We start from the raw sequence: 27,421 nt of genomic DNA, 5'->3' as shown, positions 1-27,421 counted from the left end.
TGTCATAACCACTCAACTCTGCCTTTACAGCAGGAAAGTATCCATGGATAATATATAAATGGGCATGGCCAGATTTGACCTGCAGGTGACCATGCATTAGATGACAAGAAAATATCTCAGGCACAATTATGCTGAAGAGGATTGCCCTAGTATCCTACTTGGATATGTGTCTTTTCCTTTAAAAGACAGAAGGCAACAAATGATAATCATGTCTGCTCTAAATAGGGGTCTGAATTCCTTATCAAAGGGTATTGGTAACACCAGTCATCCTGCTGTAATTTTCCAACTGTCAACAGGAAATGACATTTCAGAGTAATTGAATTTCAAAGTAGTCTGAAAAGGACAGGCACAATTTCTCTTGTTTCAGATAAACTCTGATAGAAGAAGTTAAGCTTTAAAAACTAGTGTAACACGTTCTGTGGTCACTGCTTATATGTGCTCCGTTACACTACCTCTGAGCAAACTTGACTTTGTACCATAACAAGAAAATAACCCAAAAGGGTTTTGCTTTCTGAAGGCATACAAGTATGTGATGACTTTATTTATTTATTTATGTGTGTGTGTGTGTGTGTGTGTGTGTGTGTGTGTGTGTGTGTGTTTTGGAGACGGAGTCTGCTCTTTCGCCCAGGCTGGAGTGCAGTGTTGCAATTTTTTTGAGACGGAGTTTCACTCTTGTTACCCAGGCTGGAGTGCAATGGTGCAATCTCGGCTCACTGCAACCTCCGTCTCCTGGGTTCAGGCAATTCTCCTGCCTCAGCCTCCCTAGTAGCTGGGACTACAGGCGTGCGCCACCACACCCAGCTAATTTTTGTATTTTTAGTAGAGACGGGGTTTCACCATGTTGACCAGGATGGTCTCGATCTCTTGACCTCGTGATCCACCCGCCTCAGCCTCCCAAAGTGCTGGGATTACAGGCTTGAGCCGCCGCGCCCGGCCAAATTTTTTTTTTTTTTTTTTTTTTTGAGATGGAGTTTCACTCTTGTCGTCCAGGCTGGAGTGCAATGGTGCGATCTCGGCTCACCACACCCTCTGCCTCCTGGGTTCAAGCGATTCTCCTGCCTCAGCCTCCCGAGTAGCTGGGATTACAGGCATTTGCCCTATGCCCAGCTAATTTTTGTATTTTCAGTAGAGACAGTTTTGTCACGTTAGCCAGGCTGGTCTTGAACTCCTGAGCTCATGCGATCCATCCTCCTCAGCCTCGCAAAGTGCTGGGATTACAGGCATAAGCCACCATGCCTGGCCATATCCGATGACTTTAGAAATACCAACATAAATGAATATTTAAAGAATGAGGCCAGGCACAGTGGCTCACACCTGTAATCCCAACACTTTGGAGGATCTGTTGTCTGCAGAACATGCTAGCAGGTTGATATTCATTTGTTCAAGCAACATTTATTGATGCTAACTCTGAACCAGGCCCTGTTCTTGGCACTGAGAATACATCGGATGAAACAGATGAATTATACTGGAGCTTCTACCTTAGTGTGAGTTTTTCTGGAAAAAGGAAATAATACTTCACGTATGTGGTAGGAAAAAGGCAAGTGACATAAAAAGGAGGAAAATCCTCAGCCAGGCTCAGTGCCTCCGGCCTATAATCCCAGCACCTTGGGAGGCTGAGGCAGGAAGATCACCTCAAGTCGGGAGTTCAAGACCAGCCTGGCCAACATGGTGAAATGCCGCCTCTACTAAAATACAAAAGTTAGCCGGGTGTGGTGGCGGGCACCTGTAATCCTAGCTACTGGGGAGGCTGAGGCAAGAGAATCCCCTGAACCTGGTAGGCAGAGTTTGCAGTGAGCCAAGATCATGCCATTGCACTCTAGCCTGGGCAACAAGAACAAAACTCCGTCAAAAAAAAAAAAAAAGAGGAAAATTCTTCAGGGTGGAATTCAGTACAGGAAAGAATATCGTTCAAAGCCAGGTCATCATTTAGGCTAAGGAATTTATTTCCAGATATAAATGAATTTAGGGATTATATTAACCATGAGCCCTTTCTGAAAAGACAGCAGGAGTACCACGCACGGTGACTCACGCCTGTAATGCCAGCACTTTGGGAGGCCAAGGCGGGAGGATCACCTGAGCTCAGAGTTCAAGACTACCTTGGCCAACATCATGAAACGCTGTCTCTATTAAAAATACAAAAATTAGTTGGGCATGGTGGTGGGCACCTGTAAATCCCAGCTAAATTTGCACATAAGAAATCCACAAATATGGACAGGTTTGGTGGCTCTCACCTATAATCTCAGCACCTTGGGAGGTCGAGGCAGGCAGATCACCTGAGGTCGGGAGTGTGAGACCAGTCTGACCAATATGGCGAAACCTTGTCTCTACTAAAAACACAAAAATTGGCCAGGCACAGTGGCTCAAGCCTGTAATCCCAGCACTTTGGGAGGCCGAGGTAGGTGGATCACAAGGTCAAGAGATCGAGACCATCCTGGTCAACATGGTGAAACCCCGTCTCTACTAAAAATACAAAAAATTAGCTGGGCATGGTGACGTGTGCCTGTAATCCCAGCTACTCAGGAGGCTGAGGCAGAAGAATTGCCTGAACCCAGGAGGCGGAGGTTGCGGTGAGCCAAGATTGCGCCATTGCACTCCAGCCTGGGTAACAGGAGCGAAACTCCATCTCAAGAAAAAAAAAAAAAAAAAAAAAACCCAAAAATTAGCTGGGCATGGTGGTGCACATCTGTAATCCCAGCTACTCGGGAGGTTGAGTGGGGAGAATTGCTTGAACCCAAGAAGCAGAGGTTGCAGTGAGCCGAGATCATGCCACTGCACTCCAATTTGGGCAACAGAGTGAGACTCTGTCTCAGAAAACAACACCCCTCACAGAAAAAACCCACCAAAAAACAAAAAGAAATCCACAAATATGGCTAGGTGGGGTGGCTCATGCCTATAATCCCACACTTTGGGAGGCTGAGGCAGGAGGATCATTTGAGCTCAGGAGTTCAAGACCAGCCTGGGCAACATAGCAAGACCTCATCTCTACTAAAATTAAAAAACAATACAAAAAAAACAGCCAGATGTGGTGACACTCACCTGTAGTCTCAGATACTTTCAGGGTCGAGGCAGGAGGATTGCGTGAGTCTAGGAAGTCAGGGCTGTAATGAGCTGTGACTGTGTCACTGCACTCCAGCCTGGGTGACAGAGTGAGACCCTGAGTCAACCAAAAAAAAGGAAGAAAGAAAGAAAGAAAAAGAAAAATCCAGAAATAATGAGAATCGACTGTATTTGACAATGGGAAGAGAGTGTATGATTCCGCGGTTATATGTGTATATTGTGAAGGAAGGATCAAGGAGGGTTTGAGAGGCAAGATAGGTGTATTAACTTTCTCATTTTTCTTGGTAGAGAATGAGTTGATAGAACAGATACAGTAAATAGATCAGAAACTCTGACTGACACATCCATACACAGAGGCTTAAATATTTATTTTGAAACTGTACAAGGCATCACCAGGTGAGCTAAAAATAATTGTTTAACTAATAAAACTCAGGAGAGAGAAGTCCAGTTAGCGGGGAGAAGTATTAAGTGTGTTAACATCCTGGTCACTTATAGCAAAGAATCATTAGGTATTGTCTCAAGCTACTAACGCCAGGACTGGAGGCAGGAAAGAGCTGTTCTGACAAAGATGAGCAGCAGAGCCCATGGCAGAAGTTGGCAGTGCACTCCACGAGTCTGAAATCCAGTTTCCAGATGCCCAGAAGTCCTCGCCAGAAGTTGCACCTTGGCGAATGATTAAGTTTGGATAGATACCTTTAAGTCTGGAACAGTTCTACATGTAGTCTACTTCTGGCATACAGCCCACACACCTACATTCCATGAAAAAGGATTTCAACTATTTCTTTTTGCTGTTGTTGTTGTTGTTGTTGTTGTTTTTTGAGAGAGAGTCTTGCTCTATTCCCCAGGCTAGAGTGCAGTGGCGTGATCTCAGCTCACCGCAACCTCCGCCTCCCTGGTTCAGGCAATTCTCCTGTCTCAGCCTCCTGAGTAGATGGGATTACAGGCATATGCCACCACACCCAGCTAAGTGTTGTAGTTTTATGAGACAGGGTTTCACCATATTGGTCAGGCTGGTCTCGAACTCCTGACCTCAGGTGATCCACCTGCCTCAGCCTCCCAAAGTGCTGGATTTACAGGAGTGAGCCACTGCGCCCACCCTTAAATACTTCAAATAGAGTTATCAAGGTGTTTACCAGAACAATCAAAGCAAGCTGTAACTTCCCAGTATGAGAAATAACACATATGTACAAAAGACCTCACCAGAAAACAACAACAAAAAAGAAGAGGACAATCCATAAAGCAAAAGGTAGTGAACCTAGAAGGCACTAACTCCGGAAAATACAGCATTCCAGTATTCAATCCAGTCATGTCCATGTGGGGCCTCTGAGAAGACAGGGATGGATTAAAGGAGATCTATTTCAGAGAGGGTGAAGGATAAAGGAGGAGGGAGTGGGAAGAGGCAGAGGGAGCCTTCACACCATGATGCAGGCAGTCTGGCACCTGAGAAAGGAGAAGAGACAGGAAGAATTGGGTGGGAAGAGTCTCAGACCGCAGCACAGTTCTGAGACTATTTCAGCCACACTGATGGGGAGTTCTTGAGCCAAAGTTTCCAAGTGGAGAGTGCCACATGGGACAGGAATGACTGGCCTGGCCTGGCGCAGTGATTGGTGGGGAGGAGCCTGGGGGGCCCTGGCTTCACGTAAATGCTGTGTGGCAGCTGGAGGCTATCAGCCAACTCAGCTGTGCTTCCTCTGGAAGTTTTTCTGAAAGGCAGGTCTTAGGCACTTCTGTGGGCACCATGCCAAGTATATGTTATGCCAATAAGTGTAAATGGGATACACTCATTTATCTTTTTTTAAAGGATCTCAGGCTGGGCGCGGTGGCTCAAGCCTGTAATCCCAGCACTTTGGGAGGCCGAGGCGGGTGGATCACGAAGTCAAGAGATCGAGACCATCCTGGGCAACATGGTGAAACCCCGTCTCTACTAAAAATACAAAAAATTAGCTGGACATGGTGGCGCATGCCTGTGATCCCAGCTACTCAGGAGGCTGAGGCAGGAGAATTTCCTGAACCCAGGAGGCGGAGGTTGCAGTGAGCCGAGATCACGCCATTGCACTCCAGCCTGGGTAACAAGAGCGAAACTCCGTCTCAAAAAAAAAAAAAAAAAAAAAAAAAAGGATCTCAGAGTGAGTCATAAAACCCGATTTGATTCTACATATAAGATCTGTAAAATAAAGGGATTCAGAAGGTTAAAAGGATAAAGAAATGGTAGGCAAATGCTAAGAAAAAGAGAGCCCAGTTATGATAAAAATATCACCTGGTGGAATTTAAGGTAAAAGGGGCATATTAAAAATAAAAAGGACGCTGGGCGCGGTGGCTCAAGCCTGTAATCCCAGCACTTTGGGAGGCCGAGGTGGGTGGATCACAAGGTCAAGAGATCGAGACCATCCCGGTCAACATAGTGAAACCCCGTCTCTACTAAAAATACAAAAAATTAGCTGGGCATGGTGGCACGTGCCTGTAATCCCAGCTACTCAGGAGGCTGAGGCAGGAGAATTGCCTGAACCCAGGAGGCGGAGGTTGCGGTGAGCTGAGATCCCGCCATTGCACTCCAGCCTGGGTAACAAGAGTGAAACTCAGTCTCAAAAAAAATAAAATAAAAAATAAAAAGGACATAACAACTGAAACATTAGTGTAGATAATAAAAGAAAAAATCTACAAAAATAAAGCTTAATAGTTCGGGTAAATTGAATTTGCCCAACTGTGATGTTATCATACTCTGATGTTATGCTTTGATTATTCTTTAAAAAGAATCTCCCTTTGTTGGCATTTAGATACTTGTTATTTTTAGATGATGCAAGAGAAAGAAGACTCCTGATCCCCAGAGCGGACCAGGCTCCCTATTTAATTTCTCATCTTACACTCTATCTTCTACATGGCACATATCACAGGTAGCAGTTTGATAGTTATTTGTGTGTATTATTTCATTACTGCTTAATTCTCCCTCTAAAATGCCACCTGACATAGAATCTAGGATAGAGTAGACTCTTATGGAAAGAATAGTACATATTCTCTGAGGATGAGAAATAATATATGTAAAGGTCTTATAATATGTAGTATTTAGAGGAACAAGGAAATCTATTTCACTCAGTACTTACAATGGACTTCTCCAGGGGAGAGTGACATTACAAAAATAACTAAGACTTTAAAAATAAACGGCCAGGCACTGTGGCTCCCACCTGTAGTTCCAGCACTTTGGGAGGCTGAGGCAGGCGGATCACGAGGTCAGGAAATTGAGACCATCCTGGCTAACACGATGAAACCCTGTCTCTACTGAGAATACAAAATATTAGCTGGGCGTGGTGGCACACGCCTGTGATCCCAGCTACTCAGGAGGCTGAGGCAGGAGAATCGCTTGAACCCAGGAGGCAGAGGTTGCAGTTAGACGAGATCGTGCCACTGCACTCCAGCTTGGGTGACAGAAGAAGACTCCGCCTCAAAACAAAACAAAACAAAAACGGCCGGGTGCGGTGGCTCAAGCCTGTAATCCCAGCACTTTGGGAGGCCGAGGCGGGTGAATCACGAGGTCGAGAGATCGAGACCATCCTGGTCAACATGGTGAAACCCCGTCTCTACTAAAAATACAAAAAATTAACTGGGCATGGTGGCACGTGCCTGTAATCCCAGCTACTCGGGAGGCTGAGGCAGGAGAATTGCTTGAACCCAAGAGGCGGAGGTTGCGGTGAGCCGAGATCCTGCCATTGCACTCCAGCCTGGGTAACAAGAGTGAAACTCCATCTCAAACAAACAAACAAACAAACAAAAAAACAAAAAACTACGAAGGGGTGAGCTCGGAGGCTCATGCTGTAATCCGAGCACTCTGGGAGGCTGAGGCAAGTGGATTGCTTGAGCCCAGAAGTTCAAGACTAGCCTGGGCAACGTAGCAAGAGCCTGTCTTTACAAAAAATACAAAAAGCCAGGCATGGTGTTGTGTGCCTGTAGTTCCAGCTCCTTGGGAGGTTGAGGTGGGAGGATTGCTTGAGCCCAGGAAGCAGAGGCTGCATGAGCCAAGATCACGCTCCTGCACTCCAGCCTGGGTGACAGAGCAAGACCCTGTCTCAAAACAAAAAACAAAATGCAAAACCAGACAATTAAACAGTCCTCTTCTTGGGAAAGGAATCTCTGTCTTCTCAAGTATGATTTCATTCCGAATTAATTTCCCCAGCATTCCTCTCTTGGGCAGATAGGTGGCAAGTGAAAGGTGACATAATTTCCCCAGCCCACCTGGTAAGTCAGTTGCACAACCAGGAACAAACACCAGGCTTTACTGATAGCTAAGAAGGAGAGGCTCAGCCCTGCCCCAAGACACCTCCTGTTCAATAAGATGACTAATTAAACAAGCAACTCTGTGCTCTAGGACTTGCTCTACAAACAACTGAGCAAGTCCATGTTCCCAGGAGCATGCAACTTACAGGAAGAGGAAATGAAAGAGGCCGATGGATGGAGAAAATATTGACTTCGTGAGCATGCCTCACCACATCTGCTACTTGATGCAGCAGAGTAAAAGGAGGAATGTGTGCTTTTGGGGCTCAGCATTAACCACCTCTTTTCTAGGATGAGGGATTTCAAAGCCTCCTTAACTTTTTGTTTTTTGAGACGGAGTTTCGCTCTTATTACCCAGGCTGGAGTGCAATGGCGCGATCTCGGCTCACCGCAACCTCCGCCTCCTGGGTTCAGGCAATTCTCCTGCCTCAGCCTCCTGAGTAGCTGAGATTCCAGGCACGCGCCACCATGCCCAGCTCATTTTTTGCATTTTTTTAGTAGAGACGCGGTTTCACCATGTTGACCAGGATGGTCTCGATCTCTTGACCTCGTGATCCACCCACCTCGGCCTCCCAAAGTGCTGGGATTACAGGCTTGAGCCACCGTGCCCGGCCCAACTTTTTTTTTTCTTTAAAGAGGTAGAGTCTCTCTGAATATTTGTCTACCACCTGAATAACAGCAGTTTTGAGCACTAAATAGAGGATGAAGATAATTTTCAGATACCAAAAAAAAAATTATTTAAAATGGAAAGCTTGGCTGGGCTCGGTGGCTCATGCCTGCAATCCCAGCATTTGGGAGGTCGAGGAGGGCAGATCGCGAGGTCAGGAGTTCAAGACCAGCCTGGCCAATATAATGAAACCCTGTCTCTACTAAAAATGCAAAAATTAGCCAGGTATGATGGGGGGGTGCCTGTAATCCCAGCTACTCGGGAGGCTGAGACGGGAGAATCACTTGAACCTGGGATGCGGAGGTTGCAGTGAGCCGGGATAGATCCACTGCACTCCAGCTTGGCAACAGCGTGAGACTGTCTTTTTTTTTTTTTTTTTTTTGAGACGGAGTTTCGCTCTTGTCACCCAGGCTGGAGTGCAATGGCGCGATCTCGGCGCACCGCAACTTCCACTTCCTGGGTTCAGACAATTCTCCTGCCTCAGCCTCCTGAGTAGCTGGGATTACAGGCATGCGCCACCATGCCCAGCTAATTTTTTGTATTTTTAGTAGAGACGGGGTTTCACGATGTTGATCAGGATGGTCTCGATCTGTTGACCTCGTGATCCACCCGTCTCGGCCTCCCAAAGTGCTGGGATTACAGGCTTGAGCCACCTCGACTGTTTTGAGACTGTCTTAAAAAAAAAAAAAAAAAAGGAAAGCTTGGCTAGGCATGATAGCTCACACCTGTAATCCCAGCACTCGGGGAGGCTGAGGTGAGTGGATCACCTGAGGTCAGGAGTTCACGACCATCTTGGCCAACATGACAAAACTCTATCTCTACTAAAAATACAAAAATTAGCCAGGCATGGTGGCAGGCGCCTGCAATTTCAGCTACTTGGGAGGCTGAGGCAGGAGAATTGTTTGAATCCCGGAGGCGGAGGTTGCAGTGAGTCGAGATTACACCCTTGCACTATAGCCTGGGTGACAGAGCAAGACTCTGTCTCAAATAAATAAATGAATAAATAGGCAAGCGTTTAGTCCTAAATAAGTGTTTTTAACTTCATGAAAGCAGAAATCCTACAGATGGTGTTTTCCGGGAACAAATTTCACTAATTACGAAGTAACAATAAAAATCATCAGTTTAAGTACAACCACCAAGTAGCATCTAGCCTCATGTAAATTTTTTAATAAGTCATATAACTTTTATTTATCTATTTATTTGGGAGGATGGTTTTATGCTCATTCCACTATGCAACTTCACTCACTCCTGAGTACCAGAGCCTTTGTGAAAGGTTTCAATAAATAGAAACCTTTCACAAGACATAAACAGACCCAGATTATTAAAGATGGGCGGGTGAACGCTACTCTGAGGCTTAGAATGAAGGAGAATAATTCCTGGATATGCAAATGAAGATTCATTGAGAACAGGGACCCAGAGCAAATGCTTCCTGAATTCCTGCTGGAGCAAGTAAGACAGATGTTTCCCAGGCACTCTTGTCTTCTGCTGGCCCGTTGCATACTAACAGTCTTCCCTTTCTGTTCTCGTCCCCCAAGAATGGCCATCTGTAGTGCCTTGCCTCTTCTCCTGAGTATCTTACAGGAGACACTCATCGTCTCCCACTTGGAGCTGGGGATTACTTGCTGTTCCACGTCAGTTATTGAGTCCTGTGCCACGTGTTGGGCACTGTGAGGAATATACAAGTAATGAGATGCCATTTCAAAAAGATTGTGTTCCAGCGGGATAGACATACGTGTACATAGATACCTATAATGCATGCCTGAAGTGGGTTTTCACTGGGACGTCAGTGAGGTACACAAAGGGCGTTTGGGGAGTTCTGGGGTGAAGGATAGTGCTTACAGCCGGGAGGGTCAGAGAAGGCTGCATTGAGGTAGCTTTTGGGTTAAACCTTGGAGGAGGATAGGATCTGGAAGAATGGTTTTCTGGTGAAGCAAGAGGTCACCACTTAGAAGCTACGGATCAAATGTGATTTTGTGGGCTGGCCACGGTGGCTCATGCCTGTAATCCCAGCACCTTGGGAGGCTGAGGCAGGCGAATCACGTGAGATCAGGAGTTTGAGACCAGCCTGGCCAGCATGGTAAAGCCTCATCTCTTCTAAAAATACAAAAATTAGCCAGGCATTGTGGTGGGGTGCCTGTAATCCCAGCTACTTGGGAGACTGAGGCATGAGAATTGCTTGAACCCGGGAGGCGGAGTTTGCAGTGAGCCAAGATTGTACCACTGCACTCCAGCCTGGGCAATAGAGTAAGACTCTGTCTCAAAAACTCCTTCCCCCTAAAACAAATATGATTTTGCAGCCATGTGTGGTGGTTCAGGCCTGTAACGCTACCACTTTGGGAGGCCAAGACGAGTGGATCACTTGAGGTCAAAAGAGCTCGAGACCAGCGTGGCCAACATGGTGAAACCCTGTCTCTACCAAAAAGTAAAAAGATTAGCCAGGCATGATGGCATGCGCCTATAGTCCCAGCTACTCTGGGAGGCTGAGGTGGGAGAATTGCTGCACTCCAGCCTGGGTGAGAGTTAAAACCTGTTTCAAAATATGTATATATGATTTTGCAACTTCATTCAACTGGATCCAGCCCTTAGCCAGGTCCTATCAGGAACATAAGAAGAAATCCTACAAATATAGGACAGCATTTTTTTTTTTTTTTTTTTTTTTGAGATGGAGTCTCGCCGTGTTGCCCAGGCTAGAGTGCAATGGCACAGTCTCCACTCACTGCAATCTCTGCCTCCCAGATTCAAGCAATTCCAAGCAACTCTCCTGCCTCAGCCCCCCAGGTAGCTGGGATTACAGGCACCTGCTACCACACCCAGCTAATTTTTGTATGGGGTTTCACCATGTTGGCCAGGCTGGTCTTGAACTCTTGACCTCAGGTGATCCACCCACCTTGGCCTCCCAAAGTGTTGGGATTACAGGCGTGAGCCAGTGCACCTGGCCTAGGACAGCACTCTTGCCTGATGCCCAACTGCGGAAAGACCTGTCGTGATGATGCCATCTAATTTTTATTTTCAGACACAGAAGAAACATGTCCTTCATTCACCAGGCTGAGCTTTCACAGTGCATTAGTTGGTACGGGACTGAACGTGAGGCTGATGCTCTACACAAGGAGAAACCTGACTTGTGCACAGACCATCAACTCCTCAGCCTTTGAGAACTTGAATGTGACCAAGAAAACCACCTTCATTGTCCATGGATTCAGGCCAACGGGCTCCCCTCCTGTTTGGATGGAGGACTTAGTAAAGGCTTTGCTCTCTGTAGAAGACATGAACGTCGTTGTTGTGGATTGGAATCGAGGAGCTACAACTGTAATGTACAACCATGCTTCCAGTAAGACCAGAAAAGTAGCCACCGTCTTGAAGGAATTCATTGACCAGATGTTGGTAAGAGAATTCTCTTAGATGATTCAGGGCCAAGTTGAAACTGACCCATTATCTGGAGGCTTAAAGCCAAGAGATAGCTACAGTGAACAAGAGGCCTATTTTGCATCATTCTGCAAATGTGAATAAGCCCCGGGAAGGTGGGATGAGAGGCTCATAGGTATGTTTGTGCAGGCTGTGCACGCTTGTCATTGTGACGTTGTAGATTTATCTATTTATTATGATAAATTTCCAGCTGATGACGGCAAAGTGTCTTGAGGGAGGACATCTTTTTCTAGCTCACATAAAGGTGTCTTACGGGTGGGAGAGGTTCTGTCTAGGGGTTTCTTGGTTTAGATGCCAAGAGCTTCCTCAATGTCTAACATGTTCCTTTTGCTAGAAGTTCCAGATTATCCAGAACATGGTCTGATGAGATGATTTATGTTTTTTTTTTTTTTTTTTTTTTTTTTTTTTGAGACGGAGTTTCACTCTTTTTACCCAGGCTGGAGTGCAATGGCGCGATCTCGGCTCACTGCAACCTTCGCCTCCCGGGTTCAAGCAATTCTCCTGCCTCAGCCTCCTGAGTAGCTGGGACTACAGGCACGCGCCACCATGCCCAGCTAATTTTTTGTATTTTTAGTAGAGACGGGGTTTCACCATGTTGACCAGGATGGTCTCGATCTCTCGACCTCGTGATCCACCCGCCTCGGCCTCCCAAAGTGCTGGGATTACAGGCTTGAGCCACCGGCCCCGGCCGATGATTTATGTTTTTAGAAGATTCACGAACATTCAGCCTTAAATTTTATTTAGTGATCTACTCATATATCGCCCCTTTTAACAACGACAAAAAAGTAACATGAAATCAGGACAATTTCAGGGAGAGTCAGGCCTGGTGGCCGTTTTGTGGCTGGGTTGACATGAGTTACACGAGCTTTCCACTAAGCCACAGCCCTGGGAAGATGAATATTAAAATGACTCAGGACAAGCTGTCCCTGCAGCCTGTGGACAGAGAGTTCCATCTTCACCCCAATTTCTTTCATTCGCTCTCCATGGTGACTTCATTAACTGAGCCAGTATGAAGATAAGGGAGTTAGTAAAAATCCGCTGTTGCCCCTCTCCCCAATCTGGAAGGTTCCAAAGACATCTTGGCCTGGTTTCTAGCACAGGCACGACTGGAGACACCATGGCATAAAGATTAAGGCACGGATTTGGAGTTGGGCAGACTTTTTTTTTTGAAGATGGAGTTTCACTCTTGTTGCCCAGTCTGGAGCGCAATGGCGGATCTCGACTCAGCAACCTCCACCTCTCAGGTTCAAGTGATTCTCCTGCCTCAGCCTCCCGAGTAGCTGGGATTATAGGCATGTACCATCACGTCTGGCTAAGTTTGTATTTTTAATAGAGATGGGGTTTCTCCATGCTGGTCTTGAACTTCTGACTTCAGGTGATCTGCCTTCCTCGGCCTCCCAAAGTGCTGGGATTACAGATGTGAGCCACCATGCCTAGCAGACAGACTATTTTGAATCATACTCTGGTCTCTCCCCAGCTGCTTGATCTGGGGCAGATGACATCAACTTTGGGTCTCAGTTTCCTCAGCTGCATAATCAAGAGAATGATATTTACTTTGCATGGGTGTTGTGACCTTTAAATGAGATAATAGATGTAAGGTGCTTAGAAATACTTCTCTAAGAATTGCTTGAACCCCGGAGGTAGAGGTTGTGGTAAGCCAAGATCATGCCACTGCACTCCAGCCTAGGCAATAAGAGCAAAACTTCGACTTGGAAAAAAAAAAAAAAAAAAAAAGAAAAGAAAAGAAAGAAAAGGAAAAAGAAATACTTCTCCAAAGTCAACAGCCAGGAAATTCCTACGAATGTTGTTAATTCTTTGGCCCCTTATGATTTATAATGATGGATCTTTTGAAATTCCAGGCAAAAGGAGCTTCTCTTGATGACATTTACATGGTCGGAGTAAGTCTAGGCGCCCATATAGCTGGGTTTGTTGGAGAGATGTATGATGGACGGCTCGGGAGAATAACAGGTGAGCGCCTGTGAATGGGCTTGGGGTGGCGGCCTGGGCAGCTGCTCACTGGGGGAGCATTACATAGGCCAGTCCAACTCCTTGGGTTCAAAACCAGTTCCAATTACCTAAGTTCTCTGAGCGTGGGTCCTTGCGTGCAAAAGGAAGACCAAAATCACGTTGACCTCAGGCTATTATTTAATAAAATACAGGTAAAGTATATTGTAAATTGCATATACTATAGAAAAAACTGATGATGAGTTTATTTCTCTTATGGCTGGAAAAGCAGCGATGTCTCATTCAGATCTGTGCGCCCCAAGGAGTAGGTCTTCTTCCTTTTATTTACATCAGGAGAGCCTGAAAGATAAACCTAATACGTGTCAGTCCCCAGGCACAGCTGGAGTCTCAAGATAAGAAAATGAGATGGGAATTTTGATGGCTGAGGCTCATTCTCTAAATATCAGCTTTCGGGCCAACACTGAGTGAAAACATTCAGAAATGCAGCAGGTCAAATCCTAAACAAAGACTCCCTTGCTGGAACCTCCTGCCTTGTGCTTAGTAACTTTCCACAGCGGCTCTCCCATTTCACCTTTCCCAGAATCCATCCTCATACCAAGAGAGCTGTTTTAAATCTGTGGAAACTGAAAAGGTAGAACTGGATGGGAAAGGGGGAGAGGTAAATGATTAAAACTGTATTTAGGAGGTAAACTTTTAAGACTGCTATATATATATACATATATAATTGTTATTTATTTATTTTTGAGATGGAGTCTCTCTCTGTTGCCAGGCTGGAGTGCAGTGGTGCAATCTCGGCTCACTGCAACTTCTGCCTCCTGGGTTCAAGCAATTCTCCTGCCTTAGCTTCCCAAGTAGCTGGGACTACAGGCATATGCCACTGTGCCCAGCTAATTTTCGTATTTTTTGGTGGAGACGAGGTTTCACCATGTTGGCCAGGCTGGTCTCCAACACTCCTGACCTCAAGGAATCCATTTGCCTCAGCCTCCCGACGAGGTTGGATTACAGGCATGAGCCACTGCGCCTGGCCTGGGCCACCAAGTTTGAATGTGCTACTTAAACTTGGCAAATAGCCCTGGGCATGCCATCTCTGTCTGTTTGTCGCTGTCTCTCTCTTTCTCACACACACCCCACAATGGCTGTCATCTCCTCTATCCCTGGTACTTGAGGTCACATTGTTTGTCTTAAATGGTGTTTGCTCTCTTACACCCCAAAGGACAAGGCTGCCTTCATTTTATTTACCTTTTTTCCTAGGGAGACAAACCTCTTTTTATGTTTAAAAAACATAAAACTCCAGGCCGGAGTGCAGGGGTGCATTACGACTCACTGCAGCCTCGGCTTCCCCCCGACTCAAGCAATCCTCCCACCTCAGCCCCACTGGCAGCTGGGACTACAGGCACGAGCCACCATGCCCAGCTAATTTTTTGTATTTTTAGTAGAGATGGGGTTTCACCATGTTGACCAGGATGGTCTCGATCTCTCGACCTCGTGATCCACCCGCCTCGGCCTCCCAAAGTGCTGGGATTACAGGCTTGAGCCACCGCGCCTGGCCAACCTGCTTAATTTTTAATTTTTTTGTAGAGCTAGAATCTTACCATGGTTTTGAACTCCTGGGCTCAAGCAGTCCTCTCTTCAGCCCCCCAAAGTGCTGGGATTACAGGTATGAGCCGCCGTGCCCGGCCTCATGTATTTCTATTGGACAGCACTTCCTTCAAGAGCTTATTTGATCTTGGGTATGGGAGGAAGAGGCCCCTGAAATTGCATGCAAAGTGTTGGGCGTCTGTCCTGGGGAGGGGTCCAGAATTTTCATCAAATTCTCAAACCAGTTAAGGCTGCAATAAAAGCCACGGATTCTTATATGAACGTTTTTCTGGTGATCTTAGAGCAATAAGAAAAAGCTCTGGCCGGGCGAGGTGGCTCACACCTGTAATCCGAGCACTGTGGGAGGTGAGGCAGGTGGATCACGAGGTCAGGAGTTCAAGACCAGCCTGGCCAACACGGTGAAACCCTGTCTCTACTAAAAATACAAAAATTGGGCCGGGCACGGTGGCTGAATTGCCTGAACCCAGGAGGCAGAGGTTGCGGTGAGCCGAGATCGCGCCATTGCACTCCAGCCTGGGTAACAAGAGCGAAACTCCGTCTCAAAAAAAAAACAAAAAACAAAAATTAGCTGGGCATAGCAGCAAGTGCCTGTAATTCTAGCTACTCGGGAGGCTGAGGCAGAGAATCACTTGAACCTGGGAGGTGGAGGTTGCAGTGAGCGGAGATCACACCACTGCACTCCAGCATGGGTGACAGAGTGAGACTCCATCTCAAAAAAAAAAAAAAAAAAAAAGAGAAAGAAAAGAAAATCAAGAAAAAGGTCTTTGGCTGGGTGCAGTAGCTCATGCCTGTAATCCCAGCACTTTGGGAGGCTAACGCAGAAGAATCTCTTGAGCCTAGGAGCTTGAGGATGCAGTGAGCTATGACCGTGCCACGGCACTCAAGCCTGGGTGACAGAGTGACATCCTGTCTCAAAAAACCAGTAAACAAAAAGCAAAGCAAAACAACAAAAAAGGGAAAAGCTCACTTTTTACATTCTGTTTGCATTTCACAATGATCTCAGAATATTCTGGATTTAGATTCAGGAGCCATTTATTTATTTTATAAAATTTTTTAAATTTAGAGATGGGATCTCATGATGTTGCCTAGGTTGGCCTTGAACTCCTGGGCTCAAGCAGTCCTCCTATGTTGGCCTCCCAAAGTGCTGAGGTTACAGGTGTGAGCTACCACCTGGCCTTAGGAGTCCTTTTATAAGTCTTCTTTTTTCTTTTTTTGAGACAGAGTCTTACTCTGTTGCCCAGGCTGGAGTGTAGTGGCAGATCATAGCTCACTACAGCCTCAACCTCCCTAGGCTCAGGTGATCACCTCTGAGGCTCCCATCTGAGCCTCCCGAGCAGCTGGGACTATAGGCCTGTGCCACCAGGCCTGGCTAATTTTTGTATTTTTTGTAGAGACAGGGTTTTGCCGTGTTGCCCAGGCTGTTCTCAAACTCTTGTGTTGAAGCTATCCTCCTACTTTGGCCTCCCAAAGTGCTGAGGTTACGACATGAGCCACCACACCCGCCTACTTATTTTTAAGGCAGGGTCTTACTTTGTCACCCAGGCTGGAGTGCAGTGGTGCAATCACAGCTCACTGCAGCCTCCAACTCCTGGTCTCAAGCAGTCCTCTCGCCTTGGCCTCCCAAAGCACTAGGATTACAGATTCGAGCCACTGCGACCAGCTGAAATGGAGGGATTAAAGCTAGAGCCAGGTAGGCTGAGTGTGGTGGCTCACACTTGTAATCCCAGAGCTTTGGGAAGCTGAGGAGGGAGGGCTGCTTGAGTCCAGGAGTTTGAGACTAGCCTGGGAAACACAGCAAGAGCTCCCACAACTGGCTCTCTCCCCAACCCCAGAAAAAAGAAAAAGGCTAGGACTTAGGAAATCAAGGCAAAGATGGTATCTCTTGCATTTTATATTTAGCACCAGGGGATAGGAGATATAAGATGACATTCATAGACAAAACTTCAAGGGAGACTTGCCTTGAAACCTTCTTCACTCCAGGCAGGGATCTGGTAAACCAAACCTTTTGGAGCCTCTGACTTCTTTTTTTTCTTTTCTTCTTTTTTTTTTCTTTCATTTACAGTCGTCTTTATTTCATGGTTACAAGATCATAGGAGGTCCTCTCCTGTTTTTCCAGCTGCTGTGTTGTGGTGGGGAGGAACACCCAAATAACATTGACCAAGGGCAAGAAACCGGTTTAGGCATTTACAGCGTGGGTGAATTCTGCAGGGATTGACACCCACTTGAATTTCCTCTTCAGTACTTAGCCTGATACTTGGCCTGACCAGTGAGTTTCACTCTTTCCTGCTGAACTTGCTAAGCTCAGGGCAGTGAAACCAAGAGCTCGACAGATAGAGGTGGTTGCAGCATGAGGCTGTGTTCTGATCAGGGTCTTGATCTTCCTGAATCACTGTCCATTCATCTGGAAAATAATGATACAGATACCCTGCCTCCCTCACGGGTTTGCAATATGGATCAAATGGGCGAGCACATATGAATAAGAGTGGAAGCTATAAAGGAGTTTTATTTATTTATTTATTTATTTATTTTTTGAGACGGAGTTTCGCTCTTGTTACCCAGGCTGGAGTGCAATGGCGCGATCTCGGCTCACCGCAACCTCCGCCTCCTGGGTTCAGGCAATTCTCCTGTCTCAGCCTCCTGAGTAGCTGGGATTACAGGCACGCGCCACGATGCCCAGCTAATTTTTTGTATTTTTAGTAGAGACGGGGTTTCACCATGTTGACCAGGATGGTCTCCATCTCTTGACCTCGTGATCCACCCTCCTCGACCTCCCAAAGTGCTGGGATTACAGGCTTGAGCCACCGCGCCCGGCTTAAAGGAGTTTTATTAATAACAAAAAGGAAGGGCTAAGATCCAAAAAGTCTGAATCATCTAAAGGGGGATAAAGATGAGCATAGCATCCACTCTTTTCTCTTTAATGTACACTTCAGTGCTTTTTTCCCAGGGAACTCGTTCATCCCCACCCCTTGATCCTCATATATGCGCACGAGTTTCCTGCTGTGGAGCTCTGCATGAGACATGCCCGTGATGGAGTCTGGATGCCATTCTCAGGAGCTCAGCCAGGGTAACCGTCTCCACTGTGGGAACAGGCTGCAGAGTCCTGCCAAGTGGGGTGGGAGTGTGAGTGCCCACCCCCCACGGTACCCTGCAGCCTGGGAGCCATCCTCATCCAGAGGGATCAAAGGCTGCCTGCAGGTGACTCATGATGTGGGGCTGCCAAGTGACTCTGTTTTCCTTCCAGGCCTCGACCCTGCGGGCCCTTTATTCAACGGGAAACCTCCTCAGGACAGATTAGATCCCAGTGATGCGCAGTTCGTTGATGTCATCCATTCTGACACTGATGGTAACACTCCTGTCCTTGTGGGCCCATGACTACTCCCAGACTCCTACAGAGTCTCCCCTGGGGAGATCATCACGTAGGGGCAGATCAGGTTCCTCTAGATTCCCACTTTTTTTTCCAGGCAGGGCTCCAAATCCACGGAAATATTGAAGGGAAGCTGGTTTCATGTGGGCACCCAGGACCACGTGCTAGAGCGTGGATGATTATCCCATGGCCTCTTCATATATTTAAAGGGATCATCATGCCCCATGAAGGACAGGCTAATTCGCTCAACATGAAGATGAGTGCTTTCGTATGTGCGATTGGGTTTGGATGCATGACTTCTTGGTCTTGTTGGTTCTTTTTATTTTCTTGAGCTGAAAGATACATTCAGGTGTTAAATCTCTCCAAGCAGAGTGACTCCGATGCACCTACAACTCTCTGGCTCTCTGCGGATCTTCTTGGCCATTGCTGTTTTTATTTTTATTTAATTTTTCAAACGGAGTTTCACTTTTGTCACCTAGGCTGGAGTGCAATGGTGCAATCTCGGCTCACTGTAACCTCTGGGTCCAAGCAATTCTCCTGCCTCAGCCTCCCGAGTAGCTGGGATTATAGACGCTCACCACCATGCCCAGCTAATTTTTGTATTTTCACTAGAGACAGTGTTTCACCATGTTGTCCAGGCTGGTCTTGAACTCCTGAACTCAGGTGATCCACCTGCGTTGGCCTCCCAAAGCGCTGGGATTACAGGTGTGAGCCACGGCGTCCAGCCATCTTATTTTTTTAATTTTTTTTTTTTTTTTTTGTGACGGAGTTTCACTCTTGTTACCCAGGCTGGAGTGCAATGGCGTGATCTCGGCTCACCGCAACCTCCGCCTCCTGGGTTCAGGCAATTCTCTTGCCTCAGCCTCCTGAGTAGCTGGGATTACAGGCACCTGCCACCATGCCCAGCTAATTTTTTGTATTTTTAGTAGAGACGGGGTTTCACCATGTTGACCAGGATGGTCTCGATCTCTCGACCTCGTGATCTACCCGCCTCGGCCTCCCAAAGTGCTGGGATTACAGGCTTGAGCCACCGCGCCCGGCTATTTTTTTAATTTTTAATTTTTTCTTCTTTTTGTAGAGATGGGGTCTTGCTCTGTTGTCCAGGTTGGTCCCCAACTCCTAGTCTCAATCGATTCTCCCACTTCGGCCTCCCAAGGTGCTGGGATTACAGGCGTGAGCCACTGCATCCGGCCCATTTCTGCCTTTCACGGCGCTGTTTTCATGTTTGGGATTGGATATGCGTCAAGTGGGTTTGGGTGATACCCGAGGATGGTTACCTATATACGGCCGTCTCGGAGAAGCGCTGGAGTAGAAACTTGGGGAGGATTGAGGAAACAGCAGAGTGGACATTTAATCAGGCATTTTCGTTGTGATATAACCACCTAAAAAATCCTTTGCTATCTATCACGGGCATTCTGGTGTGATATTCTGCATTTATTTGCCTTGAAAGAAATTGTCTCTTTGTGAAACAGTGGCATTCTTACAACGAAGTTTGCAAAGTACATGTTAATGCTTGATGGAACAGAGCAATTTATTTTGGGGAAGGGAATTTTGAAGGAAAGGGTTTTGCCATCAGGCAAATGTAGATTTAAATCCCAGGTTTTGCCCTTTCTAATGATGTCATGTTAGTTCCTTGAGTCTCCCCCACTTTTTTTTAAATTTTTTGAGACGGAGTTTCGCTCTCGTTACCCAGGCTGGAGTGCAATGGCGCGATCTCGGCTCACCGCAACCTCCGCCTCCTGGGTTCAGGCAATTCTCCTGCCTCAGCCTCCTGAGTAGCTGGGACTACAGGCACGCGCCACCATGCCCAGCTAATTTTTTGTATTTTTAGTAGAGACGGGGTTTCACCCTGTTGACCAGGTTGGTCTCGATCTCTCGACCTCGTGATCCACCCGCCTCGGCCTCCCAAAGTGCTGGGATTACAGGCTTGAGCCACCGCGCCCGGCGTCCCCCACTTTTTTTTTTCACTGATGGAGACGAGGTCTCACTGTGTTGCCCAGGCTGGTCTCAACCTCCTGAGCTCAAGTGATCCTTCCGCCTCAGCCTCCTGAACTGATAGGATTACAGGCGTGAGCCACCATGCCTGGCCCCATATCTTCACCTAACTTGTTTCATCTGAATTGACCGGTGGCCACTTTGCATTGTGAAACACCTAGCACCATACCCACAGACACATGTGAGTTCTCAATACATAATAACTATTATTATTACTACCATGATGCATTGTGTATATACGTGTGCACATATATGTATACCTACATTAAATTATTTAATTTATATTAAATGAAGCACTTTACTGATTGGGGGTTTAATAAAGGCAATAAACAGTTATTCTATCTCTCTATATATATACTTTTTAAAGTTTTTTTTTTTTTTTTTTTTTTGGGATGGAGTTTCGCTCTTGTTACCCAGGCTGGAGTGCAATGGCACGATCTCAGCTCACTGCAACCTCCGCCTCCTGGGTTCAAGCAATTTTCCTGCCTCAGCCTCCTGAGTAGCTGGGATTACAGGCACGTGCCACCATGCCCAGCTAATTTTTTGTATTTTTTTTTTTTTTTAGTAGAGACGGGGTTTCACCATGTTGACCAGGATGGTCTCGATCTCTCGACCTCGTGATCCACCGCCTCGGCCTCCCAAAGTGCTGGGATTACAGGCTTGAGCCACCGCGCCCGGCTTTAAAGTTTTTATTTATTTATTATCTTTTGAGACAGGGTCTGGCTCTGTCACCCAGGCTGGAGTGCAGTCTTGGCTCACTGCAACCTCCTCCTCCTAGCTTGAGTGCTCCTCCCACCTCAGCCTCCTGAGTAGCTGGGACTGCAGGCACACACCACAATGTCTGGCTAAGTTTTGTTTTTTTTGTAGAGATGGAGTTTCGCCATTTTGCCCAGGCTGGTCTCGAACTCCTGGGCTCAAGTGACTCTCCCACCTCAGCCTCCCAAAGTACTGGGATTATAGATGTGAGTGACTGCCCGCAACTATACATATATTTTTAACTCCTCATTTTCTAGAAGTAGTTCCAATCTTTTTACCATCCTCGATTTCAAATATTTAAAGATTTTACCTACTAAATAAAAATTTATTTTTTCCTATCTCCTATTCATTAAAGAGTTACACAAATGCAAATAGAAGCTCAGAAGCAACAGACAATTAAAGGGTTCCAGCCAAATATAAGGAAGAAATGTATCATTTTATCAGCCTTGTGGTGAATGAGTGACTAAGCTCCCTTAGGTCTTTAGAAATATTGGAAGTAGCCGGGCGCGGTGGCTCACGCCTGTAATCCCAGCACTTTGGGAGGCCGAGGTGGGTGGATCACGAGGTCAAGAGATCGAGACCATCCTGGTCAACATGGTGAAACCCCGTCTCTACTAAAAATACAAAAAATTAGCTGGGCATGGTGGCGCATGCCTGTAATCTCAGCTACTCAGGAGGCTGAGGCAGGGGAATTGCCTGAACCCAGGAGGTGGAGGTTGCGGTGAGCCGAGATTGCACCATTGCACTCCAGCCTGGGTAACAAGAGCGAAACTCCGTCTCAAAAAAAAAAAAAAAAAAAAAAAGAAAGAAATATTAGAAGTAAATTCCTTACCATCTTCACAGTTACCAAGTCGGAAATCATTGCCTTCTAACTAACTAGCTGGGGTGACTTTGGGCGAAACACTTACATAGGTATAACAATGATGATACAGCAACAATAATAATACAATTTCTGCTTATATCTGGCAGGCAAATGAGCTATGAGATGTGAAAAATTCAAAGCAATATAAAAGCAGAGTGTGTTCTCTTTTAGCACTGGGCTATAAGGAACCATTAGGAAACATAGACTTTTACCCAAATGGAGGATTGGATCAGCCTGGCTGCCCAAAAACAATATTGGGAGGTAAGCGCAGATACTTTATATTTTGTAAAATATTGGTATAAAAAGCCATATTTTGGGCCTGGTGTGGTGGCTCACACTTGTAATCCCAGCACTTTGGGAGGCTGAGGTGGGCAGATCACAAGGTCAGGAATTCTAGATCAGCCTGGCCAACATGTCTCCACTAAAAATACAAAAATTAGCTGGGCATGGTGGCTCATGCCTGTAATCACAGCTGCTTGGGAGGTCGAGGCAGGAGAATCACTTGAACCCAGGAGGCGGATGGAGGTTTCAGTGAGCTGAGATCATGCCATTGCACTCCAGCCTGGGCAAGAGCAAAACTCCGCCTCAAAAAAAAGAAGATGATAAAAAGGCATATTTTGGAGGCTGGACGTGGTGGCTCATATCTATAATCCCAGCACCTTGGGAGGCCAAGGCTGGTGGATCACCCATGGTCAGGAGTTTGAGACCAGCCTGGCTCACATGGTGAAACCCTGTCTCTACTAAATACAAAAAATTAGCCAGGCATGGTGACACGTGCCTGTAATCCCAGCTATTTAGGAGGCTGAGGCAGGAGAATTGCTTGAACCCAGGAGGCAGGGGTTGCAGTGAGCTGAGATCACACCAAAGCACTCCAGCCTGGGCAACAAGAGTGAAACTCCATCTAAAAAAAATAAAAAGGCATATTTTGCCTAGGTACAGTGGTGCACACGTGTAATCCCAGCACTTTAGGAGGCCAAGGTGGGAGGATTGTTTGAGCCCAGGAGTTCAAGACCAGCCTGGGCAACAGAAGGGAGACTCTATCTCTACAAAAAATACGGCTGGGCATGGTGGCTCACGCCTGTAATCCCAACACTTTGGGAGGCCGAGGCGGGTGGATCATGAGGTCAAGAGATCGAGACCATCCTGGTCAATATAGTGAAACCCCGTCTCTACTAAAAATACAAAACATTAGCTGGGCATGGTGGCGCGTGCCTGTAATCCCAGCTACTCAGGAGGCTGAGGCAGGGGAATTGCCTGCACCCAGGAGGCAGAGGTTGCGGTGAGCCGAGATCGTGCCATTGCACTCCAGCCTGGGTAACAAGAGCGAAACTCCGTCTCAAAAAAAATAAAAAAAATAAAAAAAATAAAAACAAAATTAGCTGGGTGTGGCGGCATGCCTGTGATCCCAGCTACTCAGGAGGCTGAAGTGGGAGGATTGCTTGAGCCTAGGAATTAGAGGCTGCAGTGAGCCATCATCATGCCACTGCACTCTACCTGAGCCAACAGAGTGAGACCCTTCTCAAAAAAGAAAAAAAAAAGGCATATTTTTAAAATCTGACATTATTCTACATGCAGTAATTTTTTTTTTTTTTTTTTTTTTGACAGAGTCTTGCTCTGTCGCCAGGCTGGAGTGCAGTGGCGCTATCTTGGCTCACTGCAATCTCCACCTCCTGGGTTCAAACAATTCTCCTGTCTCAGCCTTTCAAGCAGCTGGGACTACAGGAGGCTGCCACCATGCCCAGCTAATTTTTATATTTTTAGTAGAGATGAGGTTTTACCATGTTGGCCAGGATGGTCTTGATCTCTTGACCTCGTGATCCGCCTGCCTCGGCCTCCCAAAGTGCTGGGATTACAGGCATGAGCCACAGCACCCAGCCATGTAGTAATTTTTAATAGAAAACAAACTTCCTAGGCCGGGCGCGGTGGCTCAAGCCCGTAATCCCAGCACTTTGGGAGGCCGAGGCGGGTGGATCACAAGGTCGAGAGATCGAGACCAACCTGGTCAACATGGTGAAATCCCGTCTCTACTAAAAATACAAAAAATTAGCTGGGCATGGTGGTGCGTGCCTGTAATCCCAGCTACTCAGGAGGCTGAGGCAGGAGAATTGCCTGAACCCAGGAGGCGGAGGTTGCGGTGAGCCGTTATCGCGCCATGCACTCCAGCCTGGGTAACAAGAGCGAAACTCCGTCTCGAAAAAAAAAAAAAAAAAAAAGTAAACAAACTTCCTGAGAAGATACAAGTAGTATAAATATAAATTACAAATTAAAACTTATAACTCAAATATACTCTTTTTTTTTTCCTAGCCACTAGACAACCAGGGATTTTTTTTTTTTTTTTTTAAAAAGATTGAGTCTTGCTCTGTCACCCAGGCTGTAGTGCAGTGGCTCCATCCTGGCTCACTGCAACCTTCACCTCCCGGGTTCAAGCAATTCTCTGCCTCAGCCTCCTGAGTAGCTGGAATTACAGGCACCTACATTGGAGCATTTACTTTTAGTCTTTTTTTCTATATTTACATCTGTATAAATACACATTTAAAAAATAAATTGCCATAATCTTGTATAGTTTTGTCTTTTTCACTTATCACATTGTAAGAATTTTCATTAATTTCTGAAAATGTGATTTTTAAGAATTATATTTAAAATATAATGTAGGTCTTGTTCACTGGCTCTAGGTCTGTTCATTAGCCTCTTGAACTGGTGCCATCCTTACTGAAGTCAACAGGGGCCCAGCAAAACCAACCATGCCTGGCTCAGCAGTTATAAATAAAATGTATACATTTCTGGTTTTAAAATATTCAAAACCAAATTTGGAATACTTAATTTGCTGAGCTAGGAAAAAATCCTAAACCACAAAAATATATCTGTCATCACCATTATTTCATAAAATAAAGGGCATTTTTTTTTTTAGATGGAGTCTTGTTCTGTTACCAGGCTGGAGTGCAATGGCACAATCTCGGCTCAGTGTAACCTCCGACTCCCAGGTTCAAGCAATTCTCCTGCCTCAGCCTCCCAAGTAGCTGGGATTACAGGCGCATGCCCCCACGTCCAGCTAATTTTTGTATTTTTGTTTTTTTTGTTTTTATTTATTTATTTATTTACTTATTTATTTTTTTGAGACGGAGTTTCGCCCTTGTTACCCAGGCTGGAGTGTAATGGCGCGATCTCGGCTCACCGCAACCTCCGCCTCCTGGGTTCAGGCAATTCTCCTGCCTCAGCCTCCTGAGTAGCTGGGATTACAGGCACGTGCCACCATGCCCAGCTAATTTTTTGCACTTTTAGTAGAGACGGGGATTCACCATGTTGACCAGGATGGTCTCGATCTCTCGACCTCGTGATCCACCCGCCTCGGCCTCCCAAAGTGCTGGGATTACAGGCTTGAGCCACCGTGCCCGGCGGGGTTTTTTTTTTTTTTGAGGCGGAGTTTCACTCTTGTTACCCAGGCTGGAGTGCAATGGCGCGATCTCGGCTCACCACAACCTCTGCCTCCTGGGTTCAGGCAATTCTCCTGCCTCAGCCTCCTAAGTGGCTGGGATTACAGGCACACGCCACCATGCCCAGCTAATTTTTTGTATTTTTAGTAGAGACGGGGTTTCACCATGTTGACCAGGATGGTCTCGATCTCTTGACCTCGTGATCCACCCGCCTCTACTAAAAATACAAAAAATTAGCTGGGCATGGTGGCACATGCCTGTAATCCGAGCTACTCAGGAGGCTGAGGCAGGAGAATTGCCTGAACCCAGGAGGCGGAGGTTGCAGTGAGCCGAGATTGTGCCATTGCACTCCAGCCTGGGTAACAAGAGCGAAACTCCGTCTCAAAAAAAAAAAAAAAAAAAAAAAATACTGATGCTTCACCTCCTCTGAATCAAATATTTACTTCAGGTTCAAATACCTGAACTCTGTATTTTAACAAGCACGATTATGATGCAGGCAGTCCGTGGATCAAGCACTGGATGGTAGTAAATGATACCTTGATTGCTATATGAGCAATCAAGGTCTTTTTTTTTTTTTTGAGACAGAGTTTCGCTCTTGTTACCCAGGCTGGAGTGCAGCGGCACGATCTCGGCTCACTGAAACCTCCGCCTCCTGGGTTCAAGCAATTCTCCTGTCTCAGCCTCCTGAGTAGCTGGGATTACAGACACACACCACCATGCCCAGCTAATTTTTTGTATTTTTAGTAGAGACGGGGTTTCACCTTGTTGACCAGGATGGTCTCGATCTCTCGACCTCGTGATCCACCCGCCTCGGCCTCCCAAAGTGCTGGGATTACAGGCTTGAGCCACCGCGCCCGGCTAAGGTCTTTTTTTTTAATGGAGTCTCGCTCTGTTGCCCAGGCTGCAGTGCAGTGGTACAATCTCAGCTCACCTCAACCTCTGCCTCCCGGGTTCAAGCAATTCTCCCTGCCTCAGCCTCCCAGGTAGCTGGGATTATAGGCACCCACCACCATACCCAGATAATTTTTGTATTTTTAGTAAAGACGGGGTTTCCCTATGTTGGCCAGGCTGGTCTCGAACTCCTGACCTCAGGTGATCCACCTGCCTCGGCCCTCCAAAGTGCTGGTATTACAGGCGTAAGCCACCTCACGCAGCCCTAGGTCTTTTACCAAAGCATATTTGCCCTAATTCTTGCCACAAACTTAATTTGATTTAATCTTTTCTTCTCCCACTTGCCAGCATGAATCCTTATCCATGAGATTTTATAAAGATTAAATGAAATCAAATACACTGAAACCACGCAGGGCCAGATGAGAAATGGTGTGTGTGTATAAAGTATGTGATATATTCAATGCTTCAACTGCTCTACTCTTTCATCACTTCTTTTACAACCAAGGATTTCAGTATTTTAAATGTGACCACCAGAGGTCTGTGTACCTGTACCTGTCTTCCCTGAGAGAGAGCTGCACCATCACCGCATACCCCTGTGACTCCTACCAGGATTATAGGAATGGCAAGTGTGTCAGCTGCGGTGCCTCGCAAAACCAGTCCTGTCCCCTCGTGGGTAAGTCCGACAAGCAGTTTCCTCTCTGATTAACAAAGAACTAATTTTTGGTATGAATCCCAGAACCACTTTATCATGCAAAAACTGGTCCCACGGTTGTATTAAAAACTTGTTTTTCTGCTGGGCACAGTGGCTCATGCCTGTAATCCTAGCACTTTGGGAGGCTGAGGCAGGTGGATCACTTGAGGTCAAGAGTTCGTAACCAAGCCTGGGTAAAATGGTGAAACCCTGTCTCTATAAAAATACAAAAAGTAGCTGGCTCTGATGGTGTGTGCCTGTAGTCCTAGCTACTCGAGAGGGAGGCTTAGGTGGGAGGATTGTTTGAGCCCAGGAGGTTGAGGCTGCAGTGAGCTGAGATCGTGCCACTGCACTCCAGCTTGAGTGACAGAGCAAGAACCTGTCTCCAAAAATAAATAAATAGAAGGTTAAATTAAAAAAAATTTTTTTCTTAAAAAGAAAAAAATTTTTTTAAAAG

At 46.4% G+C, this 27,421-nt stretch overlaps 1 protein-coding gene across 2 annotated transcripts in view; it reads left to right on the top strand.

The window, feature by feature from the left end:
* Positions 1-27,421, top strand: part of LIPH (lipase H) — a 56,287-nt gene that overhangs the window by 8,599 nt on the left and 20,267 nt on the right. For both annotated transcript variants that reach the window (XM_010337669.3, XM_074404664.1), the window contains exons 2-6: positions 11,001-11,368; positions 13,270-13,378; positions 18,216-18,317; positions 22,123-22,212; positions 26,779-26,946. In XM_010337669.3, coding sequence (XP_010335971.1) covers positions 11,001-11,368; positions 13,270-13,378; positions 18,216-18,317; positions 22,123-22,212; positions 26,779-26,946 — 837 coding nt within the window. The remainder of the gene's footprint in view (positions 1-11,000; positions 11,369-13,269; positions 13,379-18,215; positions 18,318-22,122; positions 22,213-26,778; positions 26,947-27,421) is intronic.

The sequence above is a fragment of the Saimiri boliviensis genome, chromosome 8 (assembly GCF_048565385.1).
Source record: "Saimiri boliviensis isolate mSaiBol1 chromosome 8, mSaiBol1.pri, whole genome shotgun sequence".
In the NCBI taxonomy this organism is placed as follows: domain Eukaryota; kingdom Metazoa; phylum Chordata; class Mammalia; order Primates; family Cebidae; genus Saimiri; species Saimiri boliviensis.
This window is presented reverse-complemented; position numbering and strand designations above follow the sequence as displayed.